The sequence below is a fragment of the Pocillopora verrucosa genome, chromosome 13, assembly GCF_036669915.1.
Source record: "Pocillopora verrucosa isolate sample1 chromosome 13, ASM3666991v2, whole genome shotgun sequence".
Lineage (NCBI taxonomy): Eukaryota > Metazoa > Cnidaria > Anthozoa > Scleractinia > Pocilloporidae > Pocillopora > Pocillopora verrucosa.
The window spans coordinates 17,579,075-17,592,685 of NC_089324.1; the positions used below are offsets into that span (position 1 = coordinate 17,579,075).

A 13,611-nucleotide genomic window follows, 5' to 3' on the forward strand; every position below is an offset into this window, starting at 1 on the left:
CTGATAAGGGGGCTCCTAGGTAAACACCCTGTCTAATATTGACCAAAATATGAAACACTTACTTGGTCTTCTGACGAATTTCTGCACAAAGGCGATCAATTACTTCTTTGCCAGCCTGAACAGATACAATTTGGGTGAACGACCACAAGGACTATATTTAGCTTTCAAATATATATGTAAATTTACAAATGAAGAGGAAGTGGTACAAAAAAATTATTAAAAATACAATTAAAACAATGTGTCATACCTCAATGTCAGCTGTATCCACATCAGCCTTTTCCCCACACTCCAGCAGATCACCAAGAAAGGCTTTATATTCTAAAACACGTTCTACTGGCCGATCCAAGAGTTCTTTTATGGGACGAGAAGGCGCTTCATTTTCACATTTCTGTAAAATTTAAAGTAAAATAAAATTTAGAAAACGTCAATGAGACATGCCCAGCATGCTTTGGATGGCAAAAATGGCGAAAACACACCAGTTGCATAAGATTTCAATGTAGCTACCTTGAAGAAATCCTTTGGATGTGATTCCAAAAAGCTATCTGATTCACTCTTTCCATCACAAAAAGTTATGTATCTGTCAAGTTCATGTTCCTGGGTAGAAAAAAAAGTAAAGGTCCTTAGCCATACTAAAATGGCAGCATTATTACGGATTTTCCACAGGATAATTATCAGAAAATAGGAAGGGATGGCATAGCCGGCTCTTACCCTCTTCTTGAACACTTTTCCAACCTCTGATGGATTTCCTTTGCACTTTGCCAACTCGTCACAAAAGATCCTAACAAAATTGAAATTAAAGTCAAACTTAAATTTTCAGTTTTACCTAGATATTCGCAAAGTCAGGCCTCACAACATCTGTCTAATTCGAGGGCATTTGCTTGGTGAAGGAAACGCGAGCAAGAAAAACTAAAAGTGGTTTTTTCACTTTCCATATAGCAAAAGCAGCTACCTATCCTAAACACTGAGACATGCCCAGCTACATAGCGAAAATCACATTAACAACATACACTTTGTGGAAGAAGAATATATCTTCTGAATTGATAAAGATGGTGTCTTTATTGTCCGCCAATTGAGATGGCGCGTTGGGAAGCTGATAGATGTAATCCTGAAAAATAAATCAAGGAACTTTACTCTCACAACTAAAAAATGCAGAGTCAAGAAATCTTAACTATCTACCTTTTTTGATACTAATTTCAAAAATAAAAACATTACCTCTGCAAGTGACTTCAAGTCATCCACATAATTGCTCTCACTTTCAATTAACCTATCAGTGATGGCATTCATTCTACGCAGTTTAGCTCCTTTGTCTGAGGCAGGGGCTTCCCCATTCACAAAGGGATATGGAAGAGTTAACTCCACAGCATCAAAGTTGAAGTCATTAGGTGTTGTCATGAGATGCACTTCAGACTCAAACCTCGGTTGACCTTCATCAGCTGAGTGGCCATTTGGTAGCTTGCTAGAATCAACATAAGGAGCTGACCCCCTTCGTGGGGTATCTGGTGGTGTGAAGATCAGAACTGAACCAGCATGTTGGGGTATGAGCAGCTCAGCATGTTTAGTATGCTGCAATCTGTGGGAAAAAGAACAGTTATTGCACGTACACAATGTATCTATGATTGACAAACAGTACAACAGTTAACTGTGTATCTCTCACAAACTGTAACCTTTTGAGGACTTACGGTTTGTGGGTATTTGCTACAGAGTCTTCAATTTTCCGACAGATGTTCTCGTTAGCTCTTTTCATGCCTCCTTCCACCCTGTTTATTTCCTCTGGGCTGGTATTTTCTGAGGTGTCTGGTGTACTTTCAACAGTTTTCTTAGACCGTACTTCAACACTCAGATTCTCAGAACTAGGCAAAGCACCAAATACATAGAGATTTGACATCATTTCTGGTTTTTCTGGCACCAACATCTCTACTTCAGTTCTTGTTTCTTGCTTGATACTTGTAGTGGTCTCCCTTGTGGTCGTTTTCCATACACGTTTTCTAGTCAGCTGAGCTTGGTCTGCTGAAGATGGTGGAAATGTTTGAGTGTGGAGGGCTGTTTCAACTTCAATGTCTGTGCTGACATAAGGCCCTAAGGAAGTCACTGTAACATCTTTCTTTACCACTTCTACACCCCATGGAGCTAAACCCATCTGATTAGGTTCTCGCTTAGTATCTTCACTGATATGAACCAGTATCTCATGTTCTGGGATTTCAACTGGCTTCAGAGCTTTTCCACCTTCAAACCAACCCTGGATCTCTGACTTGATGATAGGCTCGATCTTTTGCTCTGTTTCTGTACTAACTGGTTTGTCTGATCTCACTCGCACTGAAACCTGTGGACGCTTGGCTGGTCCAGCCTCTTCAAATACTTCCCAGTCCCCAGGTCTTTTACTACCCAAGACTCCATCAACAAATGACGACAACACATTTACACGTATTGGCTTTTCATACCCCGACGTGTCAGGAGTAGTCTCCAGCAATTCTTTCTCGTAAGCTTCCACACGCTCTGTTGTTACCTCTTCTGCCTGGAAGTTACAGAAGAAATCACACACTTATAGGACCTGGATTTCTTGATTGGTTGTAAAACATCGTGCAATCGCATAAGTATAAATTTCCAGATAATACTACAGGTTTCAACTAACACATTGTGAATCACATCTCAAGATAAAGTGATGATTTCACCGACTGATTTCGTATTCATATATTCCGTGTATAATACATGACAAGTGAAATTGAATGGTACTTGGGTTAAAAAATTGTTAAGCATAACTTTTTAACGAAACTTGTGTAGTACTTAAAGAAGTAATGAACAGCTGGATTTGTACCTTAGGAGGAAGTCCTCGCTGCTTTCTCTCCCTGAGCCTCTCTGCTAAACGAAAAAGGTCATTATCCATGAGATCAAACTTTGTAGTGATGTGTTTCTGTTTGGTCATAAGATCCTTTGCTTGGTAGCGAGGCTCATCCATTGTAAGTTTCGCAGAGAGTTCAGCCAACTTCTTCAGTCGTGCCTCTTGCTTATTAAGCCCAGGCTTAACAAATCCTTCCAACATGTCCAGAAGGTCTATAACTTCCTCCTCAGTCTTGCACCTTTTTGCTTCATCTTGGGTGGTTTTCAAGAAGTGCTCACTATCACTGATCCAAACTGTTGCCTATTAAAAAGAAAAACATATACTATAAATGGCCACAATCAATCTGACTGGGAGAAATAACTGTTAAAGAACCAAGAATATGGGTAATAGAAAAGTAAAAGAAGGGGTGGTAAATTTGCCTGTATGTAACAGTAAATGGCTAGTGTAACACAAACAAAATCAACACTCTCATCTAATTCTGTTACTAATAAACACATGAGTATACTAGTAACAAACCTGTTCATAAAGTTGATGGAACTCTATTGATGCTTCAAGCATGGCCCTATGGTCTTCCATCCTGGACAAAAATCTCTGCCAGCGGGCTTCCATTGCAGAAACTTGTCGCACAATGGCAGGTGCATCATGATGATTTAATTGCTTCAATTTCTCTGCTTCTTCTACCAGTCTACCAACTTCCACATCAGCTGGCTGTAAAAAATATTTTAAATGCACTTATGTACCTCAAATTGAGTCTACAAAACACTATATTTAATAACAAAAAAAATTTAAAAAAAAAACAGACCAGCAGATGGGGGAGATAAATGATCAGCTCTCTGACAGTTTTAACACCAAGGTATTTACAAACCCTATCAAAATTAATCTTAATCTCCCCTTAATAGCAACTTGAAAGAAAAGCAAGTTATTATCATTTTCATTTTCATCATTATCACTATTATTATTATAGTTACCTTGACAGACTCCAGAAATGAATCTGACTCTTGAAGCAGAGTAACAGCATCAAGTAAAGTGATTCCAAACTTTCTGTTCAAAGCAAGCAGTTCTCTGGTGTGCTCCTCTATGGTCAAGTTGACCTGATAAAAATAATTATGGATAGAAAGTTGAGTAAAAACTCTCTCAACACACATGAAAATGACTGAAACCAGTTCAAACATTGTAAACTAAAACTTATAAAGCTTCATCTATTACACTGAATATTCATTTTAGAACATAAAATAATTAAAATAGAATTAAGAAATAGGGCCAATAAATATTCCCATAAAATCAAAACCAAAGCATTTCAAATTGGATGAGCTCCATACACAAAGGGAGTTGACAGAAATAAAATGTCAGGAAGGAAATATCCCCTAATAAAGAAAAAGAAAAAAAAAACAATACCTCAAGCTTGAGAAAGATGATTTTTGTCTTGTCACGAGCAAGATAGCGTCATGTTTGTAGATCTGAAGGTCTAAGGTTCAATTCTTCATGGGAATGCAGAATTTTTTCTATGTCCCACACTCGTGACAAGACAAAAAACATCTTTCTCTATCACTTTACTGAGCTCAAAACTTACCATCTCTCTTATTCTAAATACCTCATACTGTTATCTACTTCACTTTGTAAAAATTGAAACTACTTCCAAAGGTAATTGAGACATTTCAGCCTTTACATACTTCTAATAGAGTTTACAAACATACCGCACTGATAGCCTGCTCAAATTCACACAATCGCACACTTTCTAACAACTTGTCCCTATGGTGCTCCCAAAGAGACCTCCATTCCTCATGTCTTCCTTCTGATCTCTCAAGGAAGCCCTTGATTTCATCACGAGACACAGAGACAGCTGCTGAAGTGGCAGCCCGGCTCAAGACATCCTGTGCACTAACAGTGGTGAAGCTGTGCAGGTCTTGAACTGTCTGGTAGTTGGCAAGATGGTCTTGTAGCAGGAGCTGGGCATTGTTGATGTCTCTGGGGAGGGGTTGGCTTTGAAGGCCATATGTCATTTCATCCATCATTTGGAGGAGCTGAAATGAAATCCAGTCAGGAGAAAAGTTATTTTCCTGATGTTGTAATTCTCTAGGAATCAAGAGTGCACAAAGCACCACCAAGAAACCTCAAAATGAGTTCATTCAACCTATTAATGCCCTGATTTGAACCTTGTCTGGGTGGGGAATTGAAAGCATAACTGTAAATTCTCTCCAGTGGAATACATGTTTTTTATCTTTTAATGTGGTGGTGTTAAAAGGTAAAGAGTTAAATTTCATAAGCAGATGGCTCTGAAGAAAAGGTCCACAAGAAAGTCACAGCTACTGATCTTGCCACTTGCAAAAAAATTACCATCAAATTCAGCACTTAGGCAGGGCATTTGAACACAATTTTAACCTGTGGGGAAGGGGGCAGGAATTTGAATAAACTTATCTTCAAAAGTTCTGATGCCAAGGAGGGGATGTTCAAGCTTTGAAATGATCATTGCAGATCTATGAAATGTTCCTGAATGTATATTTAATGGTTGCATTAAGAAATGGAAGAGTGTCAGTAGTTCAGTTAAAGATAATGACACTTTTACTGTTATGCAAACATAGAACAAAAATAATGCAATAAGGAAAGCTGTAAGCAAAATGATTACATTTTAAAATTCCTGGCAAATTTATTTGATAGTCTTTTTTTCCAACAGTAACAAGTAATTTCTACTTATAATATCAATACTAATCAAGTAAACATATAGTGAAAATAAAGAAAAGATCATTTCAAGGATGTTACATAATCCAATGCTAATTCTCAGAACAAAAACTCTACAAAATGTATGACCAAATTTATAACTATTGAGAAATTAGGAATGAAAGGGGCAGATTACAACACTTACTTTTTCCACACTAGTGTAAAATGTTGCTGACATTGACAGCAAAACCTCATAATCTGCTAGCAGGGTCTTAAACCTTTGATAAGCAATCTGAAGTTCATCTGTAATGACTCTAATGGCTGCTTTGTAGCTACCCTCTGCCTCTGACAGCTCCTCTGCAGCACGCAGATGAGCTTGGACATCTTCATCAGTACGCTGAGGGAGGAACCAAGAACAACTTAGAACTACATGTGAAGAAGAACAAATTTCAATAGGTGGTCTTTACCCCGTACTATGTACATTTTACATGAACATTTATAGACTAACTTATACTGCTTTTCTCAGACCAGTTTTAACCAGTTTCACACAAAGACTAAATATTGATGAAAGGCGCATGTGAGGTTTAGAAAAAAATGGTGTCCAGATGTTAAAAAAGTAGTTCTTTCCAGAAGCTCAAAGAGCAAAGCCCTTCAACTCCCTATACTTTCAACCAATTCCCCCAAGTAGAGCCCAGGTTTTAAATTTGAAAAGAATGACTTAAACTGCTCTCTATTTCTTACCCTTGCAGCATCTTTGAACCTTTGCAGCTTGTCTTCTAACTCTCTTGGGTCAATGGGAAGGGAGCTGTAGTCTACTTTGACAGGGAAAAATGTATCACTCTGTTCTTTGATCCATAGTATGACCTAAAATGATGACAACAGAACACTGTTTAGAAAAAAAAAGGCCTAGAACATGACATCTCAGGTAGTTTATTGATTTTAATGCCTCTGAAGATTAAACCGTTACAGCAATCAATATTCCAAAATGGGAAAAAATGCAGATTTGTTGGATTACAGCATCAAATCAATCAATTGTGTATTTTTACAAAGGTTGACACCATTGCAAAATAAAACTTGAAGGCTTTCTTTAGTCCTTTAGAAATCACTTTGGCCTGTACTGAGGGCATATCAAATAAGCTAAGTTTCACTCAATTTGAAGATGGAAATAACTCTCAGATTAGGACAGGTTCCTGTTACAACTTAATAACTACAAAGTTAACACTTAACACTTTAATCACTGTGAGTTATGTAAGCCTTCCTTGGCATGCATAGTGTGTTCAAATAAAGCAATACAAACAACAAGACTTCTTACCTCCCTCGTGTCTTTTTCAAACTGCACAAACTCAGCACTCAGCTGCCTGTTCTTGTTTAGCTGTTCTTCTCTTAGGTTCCAAAGCTGGCCAAGCTTATGAACCCTCGCCTCTAGAGTTGCCAGGAACTTCTGTATGCAATCAGCAGCTGCCCCTCTGTCCAAACACTCCTCTCTTGGTTCCTACAGAAAGATAAAACAATACATGCTTCCCTCTTTAAACCATGGCCAAAAGCTCTTTTAGTGTTAGGAGCTACTTACTTTTCGCAACTCATCAAGAAGTGCCTGTGACTCCCTCTGCATTTGTCCAGATGCTGAAAGAATGGCATCCTGCAGTTGTTCTTGTCGTGCAAGTAATGTGGGTGATGCATCAACATTCTCCTTAGGCTCATCACTTGTCAGCTGATTGAAGAGCTCATCTAATTTCCCAAACAGCTATCAGGAAAGCAAATAATTGATCAGGCAACTTAAAACTTGCATTGAACCTTTTTATCTGCTCTACAATCATTTTGCTATATAATGCACCAACCAGTTGTCTGTGGCGATGGAAATCAAAGTACATTTTCCCCAACTTAAGGCGGTATTCAAGTCGAGCTGAAAACCTCATCCACAGATCCTGAATATCTTTAACTTTAGCACTATCTTTTTTCAGTTGCATATTAGATGCATCAATAGCTTTGGCCATTCGATCTGCAAAAACCTGCAAAGAAATAAATATTTGGTGAATACCGCAAAATTTTTGTCAGGTAGAAATTCTGTACTTAATTGTTGCAACTACTTTGTGCCTTTCTTGCTCAGCTTTTGTGGCAAAACAAATACCATCTTTCTTTACTCTCGGATTTGTTCCTTCTTCTGAAATCCCTTGGTGGTGAGAACCCCAATGGTAAAATTAACACATAAGTTTTAAAATTAATGAAAAGCTTATCATGTTACAGGTAAAATAATAAAAATAACCTAGAAAATGCTTTCTGATTAATCAGCTCAAAAAACACTTACTGTCTAAAGAATAATGAGATGGTTGCTTAGCTAGTGCATTTAATGGCTTGAGTGAAGATCTTATCAGTAGCAAAACTCTAAACTAGAACCTGGTCATAAGCTGCTGCAAAACCTTGCTGAACACAGGTATGCTATTACCAGATGTTTTGTTGGATCTGGTAATACAGGTATAAGTAGTAAGCAAGTAATTTACCCAGTTACTGTTTCTGACCTGTCTCTCAGAATCCATTTCTTGATGTGAATACAGAAATTCCTGTGATGTTTTGACAGAATCACCCATTGCAATGTTGCTATCAAGAAAGTCTTCACCAACATTCCTAATCCAACCAAAGAGCTAAGTAGAAATATAACAGTACATGGTAAATATTGGCATATTATTGATCAGTGATACGTCCACTCTAACCCTAACCCTCTCCAATACATTAAATAAATAAGACCCCCACCATCTCAACCAATCATACACTAAACTAATGATCAGTCATTAATTAATTACTTGCATTCCCCTTCACTTGTGGTATAGATATGTGTTTACTGAGTCCTCTCCTTCTTTTCTTGTGATATCACCTTCTTCTGATACAAAACACAACCTGACTGTCTGTTTTATGCAGGTTTCACAAAACTGGATAAAGATCAGAATCTTACATCTTCAAATTCCTTGTCCGCAGGATCAGGTTCAACGTCAACAAGCATAGCTGTGCTCCGCTCTTGCAGTTCCTCATACATTCTCACTATGACAGGTTGGTGTTTCCCATCTGCCATCTTCTCTTGCAGTATCTTTCCATCTCGCAGTTGAGCTGCAGATGCTGCATTGATTGCTCCATACAGCTCCTTTTGATCTTCAATGGTTAGCTTCTCTTCTGTAATTTTGTCTCTTATTTCATCAAGCTTATCATGTGCCTTAAAGAGACAAGAATAGAAAGGAAAGTTTTGCCATTAAAATTTAAAACTAATGCTTAAGACAGCTTTAACTAATATGTCTACAGTTTTAAAAAAAATCAAACATAACTAATACTATAATTACTCTGATGTTTTTCTTGTAAAAAGATAGTGTATCTGTCAGTAGTTTCCTTCTGTCTTCCAAACGTTCTTTGAACAACTGCAAGTTTGTTAGAAGCAGGGTAATTTTTTGCTGTGTTTCCTGTACATCTCTGAAATTTCCATGCACAAGCTTTTCTGTTTCTCGAGCAAGCCTCTGGCAAGCCTCTTCTTTTTCCTGACAACAAAAAAAGAAACTTTTCCATCACATTTTTTTTCAATTCTATCATTTACAAAATCTTATAAAGTTGTCATCAGATGCTCAACTGCTCATCTTTAGCATGTAACAACACATTATCTGATTGTCAATTCTTTGAAATTATAACTCACTAACCCTTCACTAAAACAAGCAATAACTCCAAGAACTGATCAAATAGTATATATAAGAATCAAGTGTATAGTGAGGCCAGCAAGTTGTGACCAACAGGCAGCACCCTGGAATAAGCACTCAATTCCTGCACTCACTAGTTATGAAAAGCCAAGGACAAGTTTGCCAAGGAATCAACAACAATTCTCAAATGTACCTTTGCCACTTCCTCAAATTTATAGTGTTCATCAAGAAGAACTTGAGTTGAAGGTGACGAGTCTCCATAATCTTGATAGCTGATATAATCCTCTCCTTCTTCATTAAGCCATTTTGTGATCTGTTAGATTGAGTTGTAACAAAAGTTACACTTAATGATCACAAATATCACCTTCTTTTGCCATGTTTAAAAATGCTGTTAGAGTTATATGTTACTTTACCTAATATAAGCATATCAGTATTAAAAAGGTGTCATGTTCAGCAACACAAATGACCCAGTGAGAAAATGATCCAGAGACTCAGGATCAAGGGTCCAAACCACAAACCATTCAGCTTCAATGTCAATAAACTAGAATTAGGAACAATTTAATATCTCAACAATTTTGGATCAGTCACTTTTAATGGTTCACACCCTTCTGATACCTTTCTTATTTCTTCATCAATCTTGCATCTTTTCATACACTGCTCCAAAACTTTTTTTCTCTCTTTCCACTGTTCATCAAGCTGCTGTCGCCTGTGCTGTAGTGCTTCTAGAATACGCTCCACACTGTAACATGCTGCTTTTGTGGCATGACGATTGTTAATGTCGGCATGTGAACTGGCCTCTCGTAATTTGTCCAAGAGAGCTTGTCCTTTGGATAAAGTCTGCATGGATAATTCCAATACACTTTTTCTTAGTTCTTGATGTTGATGAAGTAATGATGATGATGATGTCACATCTTCCACTAAAAGGACTCGGCTGATCTCATCTTCTGAGGCATTGATTTTGTCAGAAAACTGTCAATTAAAAACAACAACAAAAAACATTATACATTGCACAGTACTGAGGTCATAGTAAAATAATGATTAATGAAAAAGTCATTAAACTGTACAAACCTTCCACATTTTATTTACTAAGGAATTATATAGAATGATGGTCACACTAATACTAGATCTAACTGATTTGAGCAATGATAAGGAAAGCAAATCTATCAAATTCAAGTTTAGGAGGTTGATTCTAAAAAACAAAATGTTTGTGCACTTCATGGACAGATCTAGGGAGATGCTCAAGATTATGTAAGGGTGTGCCTTTACTAGCCAATCACAGCCCCTTGTGGCCAGCTTAAGCTTCATCCTATCTCAGATGCTAAGGAAGATGTCTCATCCAAAGTAAGTATGAGATGACAAATCCATAATGCTACCTTACACTTATGAAATCATTAAGAAAAGGAAGAAACTGAAAGCCTCCAAAGAATCAAACTGTAAATGCAGCAAAGAAACTGCCAATAACTAAGTGATATCTCAAGAGTAGGAAAATATCAATTTAGATGGTGACCAGCACTATTTTCTATTCAAGATAAAACCATTTGTCTCTCAGTTCAGACAGGATGTTTTGTTCATTAATTTCTCCCTTGAAGATTTTCCAATTAGAAACATTTATATCTCAATTAATCAAACCTGAGGATATTTTTAGCTCAGTATAATGCTATTAAAATTCCTCTCAATTTTGAAGATTGTCAATGAAGAAAATTGATTAATGCAATCCATCAAAATGTTGACTGGTTATAACATTTCTCTCATAACTATTAACTAAATTAAGCTAGCTTTGGTTACATCACAACTTTTAAAACATAAAGACAAGTTAACATCATGCTCAACTGGCCATTATCAACAAAACTTTAACAAGTCAGATTGCAGGGGATCATATAAACCTAGAATATCCCCTTATGGCTATCACTAATGAAATGTAGATAACATGTTTTCATTATCGAGACATCCAGATTACTCCCTGAGATAAACGGCATCCAGACAGATGCTCAGTTTATCTAAAGCTACTGAAGCTACATGTATTCAATAGCAGTTTAAAATTCTTACCAACTAAATTCTATAAAACCTAAACATACATGAACATTCCTAAATTAACAACTTCCCAAATCAGATATCATAGATGCTTGGATAAATTCCAATTAGCTACACATACAAAGGCTGTGAAGGATCAGCTTTTAATATCTATAAAACAGAAGGACGTGTAATATGACAAGAATTGGTATTACACAAAAAATCATCTGTAAAGATTGATTACTCACATTCTGTGGCACCATAACAAGAAAAGTGCAAAGGACTATATTGTAAAATGGACAGACAGATGGAACGACTAGATCAAAACCCTTAACCATGGAAGTTTAAAAGCGGTGATTTCATCCCATAAAAGGTATCATCGTCATAAATCTTAACATTAAATACCAGTTACCTTGCATTCCACAGATTTTTCAATGCAAGATTTCTTCTTACAGGGTCACCCTTTTAAATTTTTTTTATCAAGTAAGTGTTGCATTCAATATGCAATGTAAGTTTTATCAGACAAATACAATATGAACCATAATATATACCTTATATGTATTGGAAGCTTAAAAAAGCTGTCAGAGGTAAGTACATATACACATAAGACTCACAAGCTTTTAAAATTCTGCTAATAATTAAGTAACTCAAACCATTTCTTTTCATAAGAATAATTTTGAAAAATAAGAGGGTAAATTGTGAATCAATAAACTTAGGAAAATTGAGCATATTAAATGCTTTTTGCCATAAGAAAAAAATTGGAATAATTGTAAGCTGAGTTCAACTAACTTCTCATAATACTCAGTATTCTGCACAAAGCCTGCCATTAATGTCATTAAAAATGAAAATATTTAATTTGATCTTTTCCATTAAATTACCGATATCCTAATCAGCCAAATATGATTCTAAAAGCAATTAATGAAACAGTGAAGGTCAACTTACAAACAACCTTGACAGTTACAAAAATTCCTAATAACACTCAGCAGAGTTCAGGGCAGATGCACATGCTCTTTTGGAGCACAGAAGCCTTCTCCAGTAAGAGTTACAAAAGATTTATCACTTCATATGACCGGTGACCTTTCACCCCCCTCCATTTGCAGTATGTCACTCAAAATACAGAATATAAGTCAGGGGTGAAAAGAGGGAGTTAAAACTAAAATGATGGCCTTTCTAAGGCTTTTTACCTACTGATATAGAGGAATCCAAAATATAACAATTTTTCCTATTGCTTTGTTGATGGAAAAAGTCAAATGTGATATGAACTGAAGGTTTTTTCAGTTAATGTGAAAGGAGTATCTCTTTGCAGAGCAGTATTACTAAATTGCGACAACATGGAGTTCAGTGTTGTAAGATCATAAACCAAATATTTATGAAAAAAAAATAAAAAACTTCAACTCTTGTGGAAATATTAACACAGTAAGGGTAACATATGACAAGTATCAATGAAGGTTTCAGAATCATGACAAGTTAATTCACACACCCAAACTCAATACAGCTGTGTTGGAGGTCATCCACATCTATTTACACCATACCTTCTCTACACTGTGATGAAAAGCCACTGATGTGTCAAGAAGTATTCTCCTTCCCTCTAATTGAACATTGAGGTCATTCCAGGCCTCTTCTAAAGAATCTGCCATCCTTCCATAGGGTCTGGAAGCTTGATCTTCTGCTGAGGCTACATGTAGTGACTTGATGATCTGAATGAGCTCAGAAACTTCTCTCTCTTTCTCCTGAAAATAGTTATTTTAGGAAAATACCATACACAAATCATAATTAATATCTAAACTAATGGTATAAAAGAGGTATACATAAAAATTGATGATAAAATAGGTAACCAATACAGTGATTGAGGCCAACAAAAAACATCTGAAGGTAATAAAAAGAAAAGCATTTCAAGTGCTACTTAGACAGTGATGTGATCTGAACTGGATATGCTTTCATAACTGATTTATTTATGGAAGTTTCCAATTAATTGATACAGTGCCCTTCATCTAAGCTGCAAATAACCTAAAATGGGCAGGGTGTATTTCACGTGGTAAGACAAAGTAACTTAATATTCATAACATATCTTGGGGTTAATTGTAAAAGTCCTTAACATAATCTCTCCAGAGCCTCTTCAGTTACAAATACCTCATACAAATTCAAACTTATTGGGTATTGTAGACAATCAGTGATATTTTATTTAACCTTTTGACCTTGTTTACCACAACAGAATTGTTCCCTAAATTTCTTGAAGAGATTTCAGGCATATGGTAAGAATGTTTTGGTTATAATCAGTATGCCCCTTTCACTAAATACAAAACATCCGATACAAAATTTATACACGGATTGAGGGCCACACAAACTAAAGTCTTCAAATCCTTTGAAGCAAAAATTCAGCTATCTAGCACATGCAGCTGAGGGATACTTTCGCACAAACACTGACGTAAGGACATAAGA

At 36.4% G+C, this 13,611-nt stretch overlaps 1 protein-coding gene across 4 annotated transcripts in view; it reads right to left on the bottom strand.

Annotated features, from left to right (window-relative positions):
- The window catches only part of LOC131797441 (muscle M-line assembly protein unc-89), a 94,858-nt gene that overhangs the window by 69,162 nt on the left and 12,085 nt on the right, over positions 1-13,611 (bottom strand). For all 4 annotated transcript variants that reach the window (XM_066160063.1, XM_066160062.1, XM_066160064.1 and 1 more), the window contains 22 exons: positions 12,705-12,902; positions 9,778-10,131; positions 9,356-9,475; positions 8,818-9,009; positions 8,439-8,693; positions 8,008-8,130; positions 7,330-7,500; positions 7,062-7,235; positions 6,804-6,983; positions 6,233-6,355; positions 5,697-5,888; positions 4,531-4,857; positions 3,805-3,927; positions 3,353-3,544; positions 2,813-3,136; positions 1,680-2,512; positions 1,213-1,570; positions 1,008-1,105; positions 709-778; positions 505-594; positions 248-388; positions 63-115 (listed from right to left, as the gene is read on the bottom strand). In XM_066160063.1, coding sequence (XP_066016160.1) covers positions 63-115; positions 248-388; positions 505-594; positions 709-778; positions 1,008-1,105; positions 1,213-1,570; positions 1,680-2,512; positions 2,813-3,136; positions 3,353-3,544; positions 3,805-3,927; positions 4,531-4,857; positions 5,697-5,888; positions 6,233-6,355; positions 6,804-6,983; positions 7,062-7,235; positions 7,330-7,500; positions 8,008-8,130; positions 8,439-8,693; positions 8,818-9,009; positions 9,356-9,475; positions 9,778-10,131; positions 12,705-12,902 — 4,691 coding nt within the window. The remainder of the gene's footprint in view (positions 1-62; positions 116-247; positions 389-504; positions 595-708; positions 779-1,007; positions 1,106-1,212; positions 1,571-1,679; positions 2,513-2,812; positions 3,137-3,352; positions 3,545-3,804; positions 3,928-4,530; positions 4,858-5,696; positions 5,889-6,232; positions 6,356-6,803; positions 6,984-7,061; positions 7,236-7,329; positions 7,501-8,007; positions 8,131-8,438; positions 8,694-8,817; positions 9,010-9,355; positions 9,476-9,777; positions 10,132-12,704; positions 12,903-13,611) is intronic.